The sequence below is a fragment of the Podarcis pityusensis genome (assembly GCF_964106645.2).
Source record: "Podarcis pityusensis genome assembly, chromosome: 4".
NCBI lineage: Eukaryota > Metazoa > Chordata > Lepidosauria > Squamata > Lacertidae > Podarcis > Podarcis pityusensis.
Window position 1 is genome coordinate 67,158,081 of NC_138027.1, and position 15,374 is coordinate 67,173,454.

The 15,374-nt window shown below is 41.0% G+C and overlaps 1 protein-coding gene and 1 long non-coding RNA gene across 9 annotated transcripts in view; both read left to right on the top strand.

Moving 5' to 3' along the window:
- ASB9 (ankyrin repeat and SOCS box containing 9) overlaps positions 1-10,325 on the top strand; it is a 19,989-nt gene extending 9,664 nt beyond the window's left edge. For 5 of the 8 annotated variants that reach the window (XM_081003641.1, XM_081003640.1, XM_081003639.1 and 2 more), the window contains exons 3-8: positions 271-350; positions 2,812-2,919; positions 3,503-3,653; positions 4,349-4,483; positions 6,434-6,625; positions 10,150-10,325. In XM_081003641.1, coding sequence (XP_080859767.1) covers positions 271-350; positions 2,812-2,919; positions 3,503-3,653; positions 4,349-4,483; positions 6,434-6,625; positions 10,150-10,274 — 791 coding nt within the window. In that variant the 3' untranslated portion in view covers positions 10,275-10,325. Of the gene's footprint in view, positions 1-270; positions 351-2,811; positions 2,920-3,502; positions 3,654-4,348; positions 4,484-5,395; positions 5,526-6,433; positions 6,626-9,544; positions 9,583-10,149 lie in introns of those variants that run through there. The other 3 variants (XR_013985780.1, XR_013985781.1, XM_081003642.1) reach the window with 3 other exon arrangements.
- Positions 10,326-10,747: 422 nt separating this feature from the next.
- The window catches only part of LOC308474876, a 72,031-nt gene continuing 67,404 nt past the window's right edge, over positions 10,748-15,374 (top strand). Inside the window, exons 1-2 of the long non-coding RNA XR_013984985.1 lie at positions 10,748-12,735; positions 13,511-13,621. This is a non-coding gene — a long non-coding RNA (uncharacterized lncRNA). The remainder of the gene's footprint in view (positions 12,736-13,510; positions 13,622-15,374) is intronic.

A 15,374-nucleotide genomic window follows, 5' to 3' on the forward strand; every position in this document is an offset into this window, starting at 1 on the left:
ACTTTTTATCTGTTTCTCTAGCATGCAACAGTTTGGTCTTCCCTCGAAGTTCATTGCCTTGAGATCAGGTTGACAGGTCGGGTAATAAAACACAATTGCTTTTGCTCACTGAAGCAAGGATGAAGTAATCACATTTAAACACATGGATATCGCTTAACCTTTAAGAATCATTTTAGACAGTGTCAGATTTACTGAGCTACTTTCCCCAAACCAAGAGTAGATAACTTCATTTAATCACATTCTTAAGCCTTGTTTCCCCTCTTAATGCAGATTTTGTTTCTGACTGGTCTCCTTTGCACGATGCTTCCATTCATGGGCGGCTGCTTGCTCTGAAGAAACTCATCCATCAGGTACTGCACCATTAGGGAGATAAACATTGAGTTTGCCTTGCTCATTAAGCCTCTTGTTGAAGGCACACTCCATTTTATGCAGTAAGGTAGCAAAGGTTTGACATATGTGTTGACCTGAAGGAGAACTAAAATGTAATGTTTTCAGAAAATGGTAGTCTTGTGAGCTATTCAAAACAAAAACAAAAACAAAAACAAAAACAAAAACAAAGCACCCCAACAGTTGAGAGTTGGAAAGGGAAGAGTTCCTTTCAGTTGTTCTTTGTAGGAAGAATGGTGATTATCCATCTCACTTTTGCATAAGTCCACTAATGACAGCGGGAGCTTTCTGGAAGCTACATGTTAATGTTGACTAAGTGGGCTGAAAAAAAGAATCATATATAAACATGTAGCATAGCTTAAGAGGAACACTATGCATGAATCCCATTAAGAAAGTTGTATTGAAGGCAAAAGGAAGGATATCATTGAATGGACCAGACCAGTAGCAGCTGGTGAGGTGGAGCAGCATTGCTCACTCGACTTCCCATGTGGAGGTCACTGCCGATAACAGAGCAGGTGAGGCAGTGGTGACGCTGGCGTGGTGCAGATGCAGCAGCAGAGCCAGTCCAACACTTCTCCTCCTGCAACCATGCTGACCTCTCTGCCACCTCAACACACCCTTGATTATCGGTAGCAACCTGTTTTGGGAAGCCAGGTGAGTGACACTCTGCCCCACTAGCTGGTACTGGAACAGACTGCCTTGGAAGGCGGTGGATCCTCCTTTGTTCAGAGTTTTTTTAAGTGGAGGCCTGAAGGCCATCTACCAGGGATGCTGTGACAATTGTTTGCTGCATTGGCAGGGAGGTGGGCTAAATGGCCTTTGACTTCCAATTCTGTGAACAGGGATGCTTCCATATGAGCACTTCTTTCTGTGTCCACTCACTTTTTGAATAGGCACCCATGTTGTTATTAACTGTTGCAGTCTAGTATTTGATGGGTAAACCTCCCAAGTTTTTGCACCCTCAATTTATAGTGATTATTTTGCAATAAGATGCAGTTGCAGCATCAGCTTGTCCAGGGTGAGCAGGTGAAATGCTATTACGGTATTTCGGGGCTCCAGTGCCTTTAAACTGAACACTCTCTCTTTGCAAGTTCAGTCCATTTTATTGATGAACTTTTTATTGCTTTTGATCCAGGCCTAGGGGCGAGTAGTTAATAAGCCTGCAATAGACCCTATCTAATTCCCCCGGTGTTTGTTTCGCTTTCCAGAATTGCAGCAGGGTGTGGGGCAGAGTTTTACAGTACAATTGTAACCATGTCAGAAATCAGTCCTATTGAGTGCCATGGGATTTGCTGTCAAGTTAGGATGGTAGACTTACTTACTGATTTCTTCTCACTTCCTTTTTCTCATTTTTAAATGTTGAAACTTAATGCCATTTTACCGTTTGAAAAAGAAAAGAGAAAACAGTGAGAGGGTATCACCCCCACCACTCTGGAAAAGAAACGGACATTGCGGAAATTTACAAAGGCTATTTAGATCAGAGCCCAGATCAACAAGCTGAAACTGCAAACAGGAGGCTTGTCATTAGCATCGGGATGAACCTTCCTGAGTGGAATTTACTTGTAAATAGGCATTGCAAAAGGAACATGGGTGTGGGGAATGGCACTGCTGACTAATGCAGTAGTATATTAACAACAGCTGTGCAGAGTCTCTGAACTTTGCAATGTAGTTCTCCAACCAAAGAATGTGAATATGAACGTATTAGATGGAAGTGTTCAATTCTATATTTATAAAAGGTATCCTGTTAGGAGGAAATTGCTTACAGAAATGTATATTAGCCGACACTGCATGTAAAAATGTGTTTATTAGGATAAATTTGCATGAAAATGCTGATGGTTTTTTGTGAGAATTAAAAAATCCCACATTGCTGCAGAAATGTCGAGCACTGAATTTAAGATTTGAAAAATGGATAAAATGAGAGAACAAGCTGACAGATTTGTCCATCACTAGCTACCAGTCAGTGTCTGGAATTCTGAACTAAATGGACCAATGGTCTGAGGCAGTGTCCTACGTTCCTAGGTTTTCATTTTCAGTCTTTTAATAATGGTGGATTAGTAAAAAGGTCCCTACAATTTCTAAGGAAACTGGGAATAGACAGATAGCGAAGCCACACATCTGCATTCTGCAGATGCATCATTGTTGAAGTAAGTTTGCATATCAAGAATAACCCTTGAGTGAACCAATCATTCCTCACGTCAGTGGGACTTACGCAACTGAAACAACAATCGCTACCGTCTCTGAGACCAAGGGTGCTCCAGTGCTTACGACTGTGATGCTGTACACAACACTTACCTCATTTAATTTAAATTAATGGGACTTGCTTCTGAGTATTAGTGAATAGACTTGCACTGCTGGCAACATAAAACATTTCAGATTCATGCAGGGATCAGCCTCTAATTATCCTTTCTTTTTATTTTAAACCAGGGAAGTAGTGTGAATCTTGTGACAGCAGATTGTGTGTCTCCTCTCCACGAAGCTTGCTTAGGGGGACATTCTGCCTGTGCCAGTGTCTTGTTAAAACACGGGGCCAATGTGAGTAACTTGAAGATGTCTGGGATTTGGGTGCATGCAGAAATAAGATGCCCTGATAGCTCAAGAAAGTGAGCCATGCCAATGATGACACACACAAACACTCGGCACTACTTTCTCATTGTCGCTGACCAATCTGTGGTTGGGAAAAAATCCTTCCCAATCACTGCCAGGACAATCTATTAAGAATAGAATAAATATTCTAGAATTGCATATGCTTTGTGCAAGGTTGCTGCTGACTGATTGCAGTAATTTGTTTATAGAAAACAAGGCCAGGGGCTGGAATCTCTCTGAAAGTCATTGCCCCTGATCTTGGCTGGATGGGAACAGGGTGTGAGCAAACCACATTCTGATAATGCTCCAAACATTCTTAGGACTGTGTCTTAGCACTGAAAACAGCAAGAAGGTCTCAAATTGAAAGCTAGGTGGCATATGCTTATTTCTGGCTGACGAAAATGTCACGCTTAATGCCAACAAAATGACTTATGGTAGGGTGGTTAGTAAATATTCATTTGCATGGCTGTTTTCCCAATGCTTGTTCCACTGCTTTAGGCAACATCTACATTGCTGGCTCTTTTCCTTTCAGGTGAACATGGCTACCATTGACTGGAACACCCCTTTGTTCAATGCTTGTGTCAGTGGCAGTGTAGACTGCTTGAACCTGTTACTGCAGCATGGAGCCAGCCCCCATGCCGTGTGCGATCTGGCATCACCTATCCACGAAGCTGCTAAGCGAGGTAAATGTCAGCAGATGTGCCTTTACGCCAACACAATCTTTGCATCCATTGTTTCATTTTATTTTGTTTTTTTCTTTTCTTTTTTGTTTCTTTATCCATTGTTTCATTTAAATGCATGGGTTGCATATAAACTCAAAACCACCTGTGATGTGTATGTATGTTTAATCAAACCACGGTTTATGCAGCAGGTTTGTTTTTACTAACCAGCATCAACCACAGTGCAGGGTTTGGGTGACACGCCTAACTGCAGTTAATCTGAAACAGAAAGTGATTCCAATCACTACCTCACAGATGCACCAAAGGAGGGAGGGGAGGGTGCAAGTCCTGGAAGAGAGTAGCCTTATTACCATAATGATAAACCATGGTTTAGTGTTATCACTGAGCACAACTTCTATCACACTGGCTTTCTAAGAGGGCTAGCCCTGTTTTCTTGGGGTGGTTAGGAAATAAGATAATGCGGGAAACAATGTTTGTTTGAATTTCATTGTGCAGAAGCAGCAACCGTCAATCCCACCAAATAGGTTCATTAAAATTTGGCAGAAAAAGAAACCTTATTGTTAGAGACAAAGAGAGTGGATGAAACTGGAAATTTTTTGAAAAGACAGCAAAGCCTTGCTGATTTCTATCATGGCTACAATGTTTTAGTCATCAGGTTGGTTTTGATACGACTTATAAACTGCCTGTAATCCTTTAAGGTCATACCAAATGTGTGGAAGCCCTTGTATCCCACGGAGTCAATATTGATCACAACATAAAGCATCTTGGTACTCCACTATACGTCGCTTGTGAGAGCCAGCAAGAGGACTGTGTCAAAAAATTACTTGAGTCAGGTAATTTTTAAAATGTTATATCCTGCATCAGGGGTAGGCAACATGGTGGACTACAGCTCCAGTTATCCATGACCTTTGGCCACACTGGCTGGGGCTGTTGGGAATTGTAGTTTAAAACATCTGGAGAGCACCATGTTGGCTACCCTTCATTTGTAAGCCAAGAGCAAACTCTCTCTTCAAAGATGGATCCTTATGAAGCCAAAATGACATCATCCACACACAAAAGAAAGGTTATGAGCCAGCCTGAGGAGATCTGTAATAATAATAATAATAATAATAATAATAATATGCTGCCCATCTGACTGGGCAGCTCCCAACAAAATACTAAAAACACAATAAAACATCAACCACTAAAAACTTCCCTGAACAGGGCTGCCTTCAGGTGTCTTCTAAAAGTTAAATAGTTGTTTATTAGTTTATCTGCTTGACATCTGATGGGAGGGCGTTCCGCAGGGTGAATTCCACTATCAAGAAGGTCCTCTGCCTGGACTTCTCAGTATCTGGGTTGGATGATGAAGGTGGAGTCGCTCCTTCAGGTATACAGGTATATAATAGTTTTTAGAAAACCTAAGTAGAGGGAGGGAATTCCAAAAACAGCAAGGGAAGAATGAATCCCCACCCCCAAAAGGGAAATAACAGTGATGCAAGAATTTTGCCTGCAGAATTTTTAAGGTGTTAACAGATCCCAGGGTATCTCTTTGGACAGCAGCCACTGAAATAAATAAGCTCATATTTTAACAAGTTAGATCCACCACAACAAGGTTCTCCTTACTCAGAGGGGGCTGTGGCCGATGTAAACACAAAACCACCAACGCCCCTTCTTGAACCTGTCCACCCCATCATGGCAATACAGGAAGCTCCCTTATATGAACCAAATCTTTTGTCTATCTAGCTCTATTTGTCTCAGTATAGATGGGCAGTGGTCGGGGTTTCAGTCAGATGCCTCCCAACCCGATGAGGAGATGCTGGGGACCGAACCTGGGACCTTTACCATGAGAAGCCTACTGAGCCACAGTCTCTCCTCAGATCAGGAGTACATAGGGTATTCTTCTCCTTGCGCTGATTGCATTAAAATTGCAAATTTACTTAAGGCCACTAGGAACATACCATACCCTTATAGCAGGGGTGAGAAGCCTGCTGAACTCCAAATCCTATCAGCCCCAACCAGCATGGCCAGTGATCAGGAATAATGGAAGTTCTAGTCTAGCATCCCCCCCCCCCTCTCTCTCTCTCTCTCTCTGTGTGTCTGTCTGTCTGTCTGTCTGTCCCCTTGTGGTGGTGGGGAGTGCACAGGTTCCTGTCTCACAGTAGAATAACAGATACAGTCAAACCTTGGTTGTCAAACGTAATCCATTCTGGAAGACCGTTTGACTTCTGAAATATTTGGCAACCGAGGCACGGCTTCTGATTGGTTGCAAGAGCTTCTTGAACTCAAGCGGAAGCCGCGCCGGACGTTTGAGTTGCCGAACTGAGAGATTCACACCTAATGAAACCAGAGTGAGTACCTCAGTTTGGCTAAACTGTAACAAATTTTGCGCAGACAGAAGTGAACTTGCCTTGCAGCTTTCTACAGTTTGCTCTGTGTTCTCTTGCCAACTCAAACACCTGCCTGAGACAACCTACGTGGGTTGAAATATTTGCTTGTTAGGTTAATTGTCAAGAACACTGGGACCTGTACTGTGCAAAGGCATCAGTCATTCTTTGTGAACATCCCTGAATCCTTTCATGCGTGTTCAGTTTCCACGTTGCTTTGGCTGCAGGCCAAAGTCCGTGAACAGGCTTGAAGCCAGTTGAAATTTAAACTAAAAAACCCCCAACAACTAATGTGCATATATAGGAGGAGATTGTATGAGCCTTAAATGATCCTTAAACTGACCAGAGGTAATAAAGAATATGGGGAACTGCAGCTTTTGCTAGTTTTAACTTTTTCCTTTCCTTTTCTCCCTCCAGGAGCGAGTGCAAATACTGGGAAAGGACTGAATTCCCCTCTCCACATGGCTGCTCAGACCTCCAATGCTAACTTAGTGCATTTACTTATTGAGTTTGGAGCAGACATCGGGGCTGTGAATGCCGAGGGCAAAAAGCCAACAGACCTGGTTCCTCCAAACAACACGCTAGTGCAGACATTGCTGCAGAGAGAAGGTGCCTATTAATCTTGGTTTCATTCAAATTCAAAGTATTTAAGGGTGCTGAATCAAGCTTTGAAAAGGACACACTCTCTTTCTCTTTCTCTCTCTCTTTCTCTCTCTCTTCTCCCACCACATTGTTAATTATACTTGTTAATCTGAGCTAAATAATAAAAAAACCTTGCAGATAACTCGACTTGGTTACAACAACTTATGCTACAATGTGACCCTGAAGTTATGTTAGGGAGTACACATGGCGATAGTTACGCATTCAAGGGCATCTTTGTAGGATCCAGGTCTCAGAAGAAAGGAGAACTGTGTGTTCTTGTAACTCTGAAACCTTGGTTTTTATCCTTGTTACACTTTGCGATTTTTGTTCAAAGACTAGTATCCACGCCCGGATTTCTTGGTATGAAACAGAAATAAGTTGGGTGGGAAAGTGCTCCAAGAAGGGGAAAAAGCCTTGTAGGATGTACCGCCAATATGCATCATCTGGTGTGACAATAGCATGTGAATGCTTTGATAGCAAGTTCCCTTCTGTTATGCACTTCTTTTCAGCAAATTTATACCCATCAAAATAGACTCGATTTTCTTGTGCATATGTGGTTCATTATTATTATTATTATTATTATTTGATACTATTTGTTGCATTGAAAGAATACAGCAGATAGTATAAAAGAAAAACACACCAGTGGGACTGTATTGTTTCAGATCTGTAAGCAAATTTGGGGACCCTCCTTATCACACAAAATTAATATTTCCTTTTGCATATTTCCTGATGAGCATAAAACTAATTCATATTGATCGTGCTTGTTATGTTTTCCAGGATAGGAGACTGTAAACTCAGTCTGACTCTTTATGCAAATATTTATATCTACGTCTACACACTTAGACACACATATTCACTTAGATCAAAATGTTATATACAGACACTAGGGGATATGCATTGTATGATATAAATCAGGCATAGGCAAACTCGGCCCTCCAGAAGTTTTGGGACTACAACTCCCATAATCCCTGACCATTGGTCCTGTTAGCTAGGGATGATGGGAGTTGTAGTCCCAAAACATCTGGAGGGCCGAGTTTGCCTATGCCTGATATAAATGATGGTGGGTTGGTGTTTTTTTGTAATGTTAGTGTAAATGTCTCATATGAAGCCATAGAAGGTTTGCTGTATAGGCCTGATGTACTACAGTAGACTATTCCTGCCAACATAGTTGCATCTGTGTGGAATCATTTCAAGGGATAAATAAAAGATGAAATATGTATATAGCCTAACTCTTGCTATCTATGTATAGTTATTATACTATTGTGAAATGTTTTGAAGGCCGCAAGTATGAATCTCACTGAGGAAAGGCTTTTAAAAGCTCTGTTGCCATATTTAATTACCATGTTTTGTAAGAAAATACGACGTTCATCTTGCAATTGGCAGATAAATAACATAGCTGCTAATGAGAGCTAAATAGTGGATATGAATGACTGTGCTCAGCTCCGTTAAATCATAATGAGATGTTTGACTTCAGTGTGGCAGCTCTAACATTTCTGTTGCAACACACATCATTCATTCAAACAAACAAACGAGCATCGTTGTTTTCCACGTATGATCTTGGATAGAGTTGGTTTTCCTCTGGGTTATCACAAACTGGCACAATAAGAAACCAGTTATTGGATGATATGACATTCCATCTAGAATTAGTGATATAATATATACTAAGCATTTTGAACATTTGAAATGGGCTGTACCAGGGCTGGATTTAGGTTTGATGAGGCCCTAAGCTACTGAAGGTAACGGGGCCCTTTATATGTCCAGCTGTCCTTTGTCAACAACGAATTGTCGCTGTTTTTTGTGTTGAATATATGCTATAGGTAATTTATAGACCAAAAAGTATCTAAAGCCATTTGCTCATGACAAAATATGCATTTTATCAAAGTAATTGTTGAACTGAAATACAATTAAGAAGTATATTAATAGTGAAATAAAATTAAGAAGTAGTATATTAATAGTGAATTAATTGTTAAGTTCTAACTTAAAATGATTTTTTTATTCACAACAAACTTAATAATGCAAACACATTGACATATATTTTGGAAATGTACATTCAGGTTTTTTTCCTTTAAATTTTTTTGGGGCCCCCAAGAGAGTGGAGCCCTAAGCTATAGCTTGGTTAGCTTATATGTAAATCCGGCACTGGGCTGTATGTAAATAAGTATTTTGATGACTTTTTAAAAAAAAAATCATTGGAAAATCTCTATACTGTGCTCACATCCAGATATTATACTCTATGTAGTCCTTGAGGCTGGAAAGGCAATTTCCCCTGTTAGCACTGGATCATGGTCCCAGAGGAGAGTTTCCCCTTCTCTGCCTGCTGTTCATTTACTTGAGCGACCTAGAGATCTGTATTCTGCTTGTACTCTTGCGTAATGTTTTGCTCCATGCTTGAAATCCATTGTGACACGGTTTGTGCCTGCTACTCTATGAAGGTTGTCAGGGCCGAGAGAGATAACTTTTTGTTCCCATCAAATTCATTTTTTGACCTTATATCAGAGGGGAGACCCCCGCAACCACTAATGTAGCTGAGGGGATAAATTTAGGTTTTTTTGCTGACAAAAGCTGCTGCCACACTGAGCATCTGCTCTGCATGATATCGTGATAATCCTTCCATTTTTCCCCGTGTTCAGCTTTGAGGTTGTTCCCCCCCCCAACAAAAGTTCAGAAAATCTTACTCTTTTAACCCAATTAACTTCCTGTGTATTTTCCCCAGGAGATCTGTTGTTCAGTTATTCAATTGCCTTCCTGGGTGGTTTTGAGCTGTGTAGAACTTGCACTAGCAACTTCCTGTTCTATAGACTATCTCGCCTGTCTAGAAATCAGCACTATCACTCTGACCTTCTCCTTTGTATCTATTTTTCTCTCTCCCTCCACCCTGCCCTGCAGTTTCAGCAAGGGGAGAAAAGGATTGCAAATTCATTGAGGTAAAGGCAGTATTTAACTCTTTTCCACAGATAATGGTCAAGGATGAAATCCCACTACTATCACCATTTGGGGCTGGAGAAAGTAGAATGGCCCACTTAGCTAAAATCAATGGTATTCCAGAAGACTGCTATTTCACTTTCATCTTAAAGCCGTATGGCAATAATTGGTTGCTGCAAATTCCCCCCCCCCCCCCAAGATTATAGACCCAAAGATTACAGACAATCAAATCTATTTTTATATTATTCCATTGCCCATTTAGCAGTAGCCTTCGTAATACAGTCAGTTGCTTTGTTTGTCTTTGTTTCAGCCCATATTTCTCTTATGCAGTAATTTGCTTTTGACCTTGAACAATATATCTCAATTTGGAAAAAGTCAAACACAAGAATTTCTTGAAGCTTTCAGGTGCACTGTGAGAGTAGAGAACTCAAAGCTGTTTTGTTTCAGTGCAGCTGCTTCGGGTCTCAGAAAAGCTGACCTTGTGATGCAGCTGCAGACGGTGTTTTGTGGGAAAGTGTTATGAAATCAATAATACCTTGCTTGTATCTTTGGCCTCTTTCCCTCTCCAGGGCCCTTCTCCTTGATGCAGTTGTGCCGCCTTTGCATACGGAAGTCCTTGAGATACAAACAGCGACAGAGAATGAGTGAACTTGTGCTACCAGATGAGCTGAAACGGTTTCTGTTGTACCTTTAAGTGTTTTGTTTTGCCTCATGGGTTATTAAAGTGTTGTTTCTTATCCAGGCATATTTGTTGTTGACAGCTGTCTGTCTCAAGAGACAATGGAGTGTGCCTCCAGGGGTGAAGTCAAACCGCTGTATTAGCAGCACCAAAGTGACCTCCCCGGGACGTAAGCCTGGGCAGTATGTGTGGAAGGCCTGGGCTGCAGAGACAACAAGACCCTCCTCTTGGCCTCGCTGGTGTGGTCCAAAGGAAAGCAGCTTGGCTGCAGGAGTTGCCAGAAAGAGGCATAGAAGGCACCATCCAACCTTAGGGACTCGACTCTGGATCTGAAAAACTGGGCAAGTGTGTATGTGTGTGAGAGAGAGAAAGTGTGTGTGTGTATCTATCAATCAATCAATCAATCAATCAATCAATCAATCTATATCTATCTATCATCTATCTATCATCTATCTATCATCTATCTATCATCTATCTATCATCTATCTATCATCTATGACCTCACAGTTTCTATCCTTGTCAACCTATGTACTGAACAAGTAAAAACCCCAGACTGTAGCATTTAAAACACTTCACTAAGCAACTGGTATTTAATAACACTGTACAGTTATTATATGAGCCAAGGGTGGGGAACCTTAGACCCAGACACCAAATGTGGCCCAATCCAGATGTCTCAGTCTGACCCTCAGGACTCTCCCCAGGCCACAGCTCTTCCTCAGAGACACCCCTTAGTTGTCCTACAATGCATCCTCCACAAAAATTTACACCTGGCTGGAATGTCTCCTTGAACTGTGATAAGGCATATTGCTTGTCTGGTATTGAGGTATTTGGTGTGTGTGTGTGTGTGTGTGTATAAACATCTGATTTTTACATAGTTCAGATGTCACCTACTGTACAAAGGTAAGATTCTCACCTGTTGCTCCACCCACTGTTGGCCTCTGGTCATGCCCACAATCAACATATGGCCCGGGAAAGGTTGTCCACAAGGACATTTGGCTGTCAGGCTGAAAAAGGTTCTTCCTCATCCCTGAAAAGGTCTTAGTCACTCCCTCTCTAAATGAAGAGAAATTGGTCAATTCCCTCCGCTTTGAATCAAATAATGAAAGATAAATTTGCTTTGAAACTTGTAAGGAAAACGTACACATAGCAGTACATGTACCAAAATGAGCAGGCTTATTTTCATACATCGGTTCTGATCCAACTAAAGTTAACAATGGTTAAGTTCTTTTGAAGCCAATGAAGCATATTACTAGTGACAAATACAAATTTCTGGTCTTAAATAAGCCTACTAGGGGGTAAGCCTCCTTAAACACAGTGGGTCTTACTTCCAAGTAAACATGCATAAGATTGCACTGCGCACCTCTGCTTTCAGTGGAGCTTGTACATGACTAACTCTTAACTGGATTGTGGCCACCATTTGAGGATCAGGGTGCCAGTTCCCTGAAAATTCCAGCCACCTATTTTCTCATGTAATTTTTATCTCTGACATTTTGAGAAAACAGCTCTTGCTTGTACCGTGTTTTTTTCAGGCTGGTGCACTGTGTCTTCCAGACTAGGCTACATGCATCAAACTGTCAGGGTGGTGAGTTAAACCATGTGAAAGGGTGTTGCAATTGATGTTGCCCAGTGTGGTGCAGGATGTCACTGAGCAATCTTTACCTAGGATAGTGATAAAAGGGAATTAATTTGGTAAGCAACAATTGCGCACAGCATCAATTGACTGGATCCTCTTCAGTCAGTGGGATTGCAAAGTTGTCAATGGGAAAGTTCTCCCCACGGGAAGTGCAGTGCTGTTATGAACGAGTCACAAAAATGTGAAAAGGGGTATTTTGAATATTTCAAGGCTCGCTGTTTCTCAACAAAATAGGCGCTGGCCCATTTGGAAAACAACACCTGAAATCTGTATTAGGTTCGCAGCTCTGTTAGGCCAACCAAAATGCCACGAAAAGTGGAGGCAAGCTCTTGAGGTCTCCAGAACTCTTAACCAGGCTAGATTAGCCTTCTTTGACCCAGTGCCATTCAGTGGGACTGCTAAATTCTCTGATAGGTTGGAGTGCACTGCTCAAGCCTCGTTTGGGTCCATGGGAAGCCCCCCTCTCCCAGAGAGATGCCTAATCCCTTGGTCTCAGGTTTGACACCCACATTGGGCAAAATATTCCTGCAGGGGGCTGGACTACGTGACCCTCGTCCTTTCCAACTCTTCAGTTCTATGATTCTATAAGCCCTGTCTGTGGTCAGGAAGAGGAGCAATCCAATAAGCAGACCACCTGTGTCCACAAAGAAGGAAATAATAGGTAAAGGTAAGACAAAATCCCCATTTTTCTACATGCCTGGACCCACTTGCAGTATATTCAATATGACTTCAAATCGTTCTAAATAGAAATCAATTGATGTTTTGCTATTGATTTTAACACAAGCAGGCTTTGGTTCTTACTTGGGAGGCTTCTAGATGGTGCTTAGAAAAACTGGGACTTATGTTGGAAATGTAAGGAAACTGAAGGAACATTCTTTCACCTTCTGGGAAGTGATTTACAATGAGTTAAAAAAGGTATTTAAATATACCTTCCTTAAGAAACCAGAGGCCTTCCTTCTGGGCATCGTGGGCCAAGGGGTGTTAAAGAAAGATCAAACTTTTTTTATGTACGCAACAACAGCAGCAAGAATACTCATCGCAAAGTAATGGAAAACCCAAGATTTACCCACACTGGAAGAATGGCAGATGCAACTGATAGAATACATGGAGCTGGCTGAAATGACCGGCAGGATTCGAGACCTGGGAGAAGAGATGGTGGAAGAGGACTGGAAAAAATTTAAGGACTATCTACTACAAAAACACTATAAGTTGTATGAATGTTAGGAGAATGCACGATTGAATGAAATATGGCTGCAGTAATCTTATTGTAAGACATATGAAAATAAATGAAAAGGACGTAATTTGGAGTAACACTATTGGAAATTTATATAATAAGAATGGAAATAAGGTAACAAATTGCTGCATGTAATGATAAGATTGAGAACGCAGGGAAGGGAGATGTGAGGAAGTCTGAAGATTATGAAACTATGATTGGTGAACAACATTTACTTTAATCTGTATCTTTTGTTCTTTTCTATTTTTTCTTTTCTTTATGTTAATTCTATTTTATATTCTTGTATGTTATATGGTGACGGTAATCTGTATGTTTGGTGTTTCTTAAAAAAAAAAAAATTCCAATAAATATCTTATAAAAAGAAAAAGAAAAACTGGGACTTAGAGGGTATGATAAATTTGTTCTGGCACACAGGTGAAGAACCCAGTGAACATTGAAAGAAAATGGCACAGGAATTATCTGCCGACAAAGCTCACCTAACACGAAAAGAAAAGGGTAATGCATTACCAAATGTCAACTCTTCGGTTCTGAACAGTATGCATTACAACAATAAAATGAGTATTCCATATAAAATTATCTTTGAAAGCTTAAGTTCTGCTAACCCCCATGAAACATGGTGAATACCTGCTTTCTGAAGTGTTTTGTTTTGATTGATACCAACAACAAAAGCTGCAGATATTGGAGCAGATTAGACTGCAGATGTTATGTATTCTTATGGAGAACTGGCTTTTCAAAAATTACAGTTGGGAAGGTCTGGACAGTTTTCATTAGTTTTAGAAATTCTGAGAGCTGGTTCACAAGCGGAGCTTGTTGGTGCATTGTCTGTGCATAAGGAGAGACTGGAGTTAAGTCTGAGCACATCACCCTGATACGTATAGAGAATAAATTTGTCACACAAGGCCCAGACATATACAACCACATGTGCATGTAACCCAGTCATGTTGTTGTTATTCACATTTATTAGACACTTATTCCATCCAATGCCTTGAAGGCCCATCAAAAGATAGCATTTAGACAGCAGACATATCTCCTGTCAAAACCTCCCTCACTGAGAGGTATTGTATTTCTGCTTAATTAAATATTTCTCAGTTTGCATATCTACCTATATATTAGTAAGGGTAAATTTTATGCAAATACAAGTGGCCACACTATTCCATTGTATTGATGGCATCTATCCCATGTTCTTATTCCTTGGCAAACACCTAATGAACCTACAATATTTGGGCAATGCTTGGAAAACTCATAAAGTCTGCATTTAACTGAGCTATCCGGCTGGAAACATGAGTGAACAGAATTGGCAGCCCTGTCTCCAGTAGACTGCACAATGTTAGTTAAGATGCATGCCTCTCATTGAGTTTTATTACATGTATTAAACATTTACAGCTGATTTCTCTCTCACCAAACCACCTCCATTTCCTAAACTACATTGCCCAATATAAGCACAAGATGGCACTCTTTTACTGCCTTTCATCCGGGCTCACTCCACTCGTACAGGAACATTGCGCTCAAACAAAATCCCTTCAGAAGTGATAATGTTAGCTTTTCTGCTGAAAAGAACAGCAAATGGACTTCTCAGAGTTCAGAAGTCTTAGTGGGAAAATGCCAGATGAAGTGAAGGCTCATGAAGGCTCATTTTAGTATACAGAGAGAAAACTCCTCCCAAAGTAGAAGGGTAACAATGCAATTTTGTGCACGTCTTCTCAGAAATAAGTCTCGCTTTGTTTAGTAGCACTTACTTAAGTGGGATGGTGGCCTGAACTGAATTACCTGAACTGCTTTGCTCTATTATTCAAGCAATGCACCCAGCATACGCAACATTAGAAACAAGCTGGCTTCGTTCAAAATCCACCACAGACACAGACACTCCAATTGTCTCTATTTTCTAGGGACAGTCCCAGATTTACAGAAGCCATTCCTATTTCTGATTTGATCCTGGAATGTCCCGTTTTCCCTTAGGACATCCCTAATTTGATTGGAGAAATGTTGGAGGGTTAAGTGACCCCTGAGCCAGGGAGATACAACCTTTAGAAGACGTCTGAAGACAGTCCTGTATAGGGGATATGTTTAATATTTTATGTTTTATTCTCTTTTTATATATGTTGGAAGCCTCCCAGAATGGCTAGGGCAGCCCAATCAGATGGACGAGTTGTTGTTATTGTATAGGATATCTTTATTTTCATCAGAGAAATGTTGGAGAACATGTCAACATCTGGGTTGACAGAACTTCTCAGGGAAAGCCAGGCCCCAT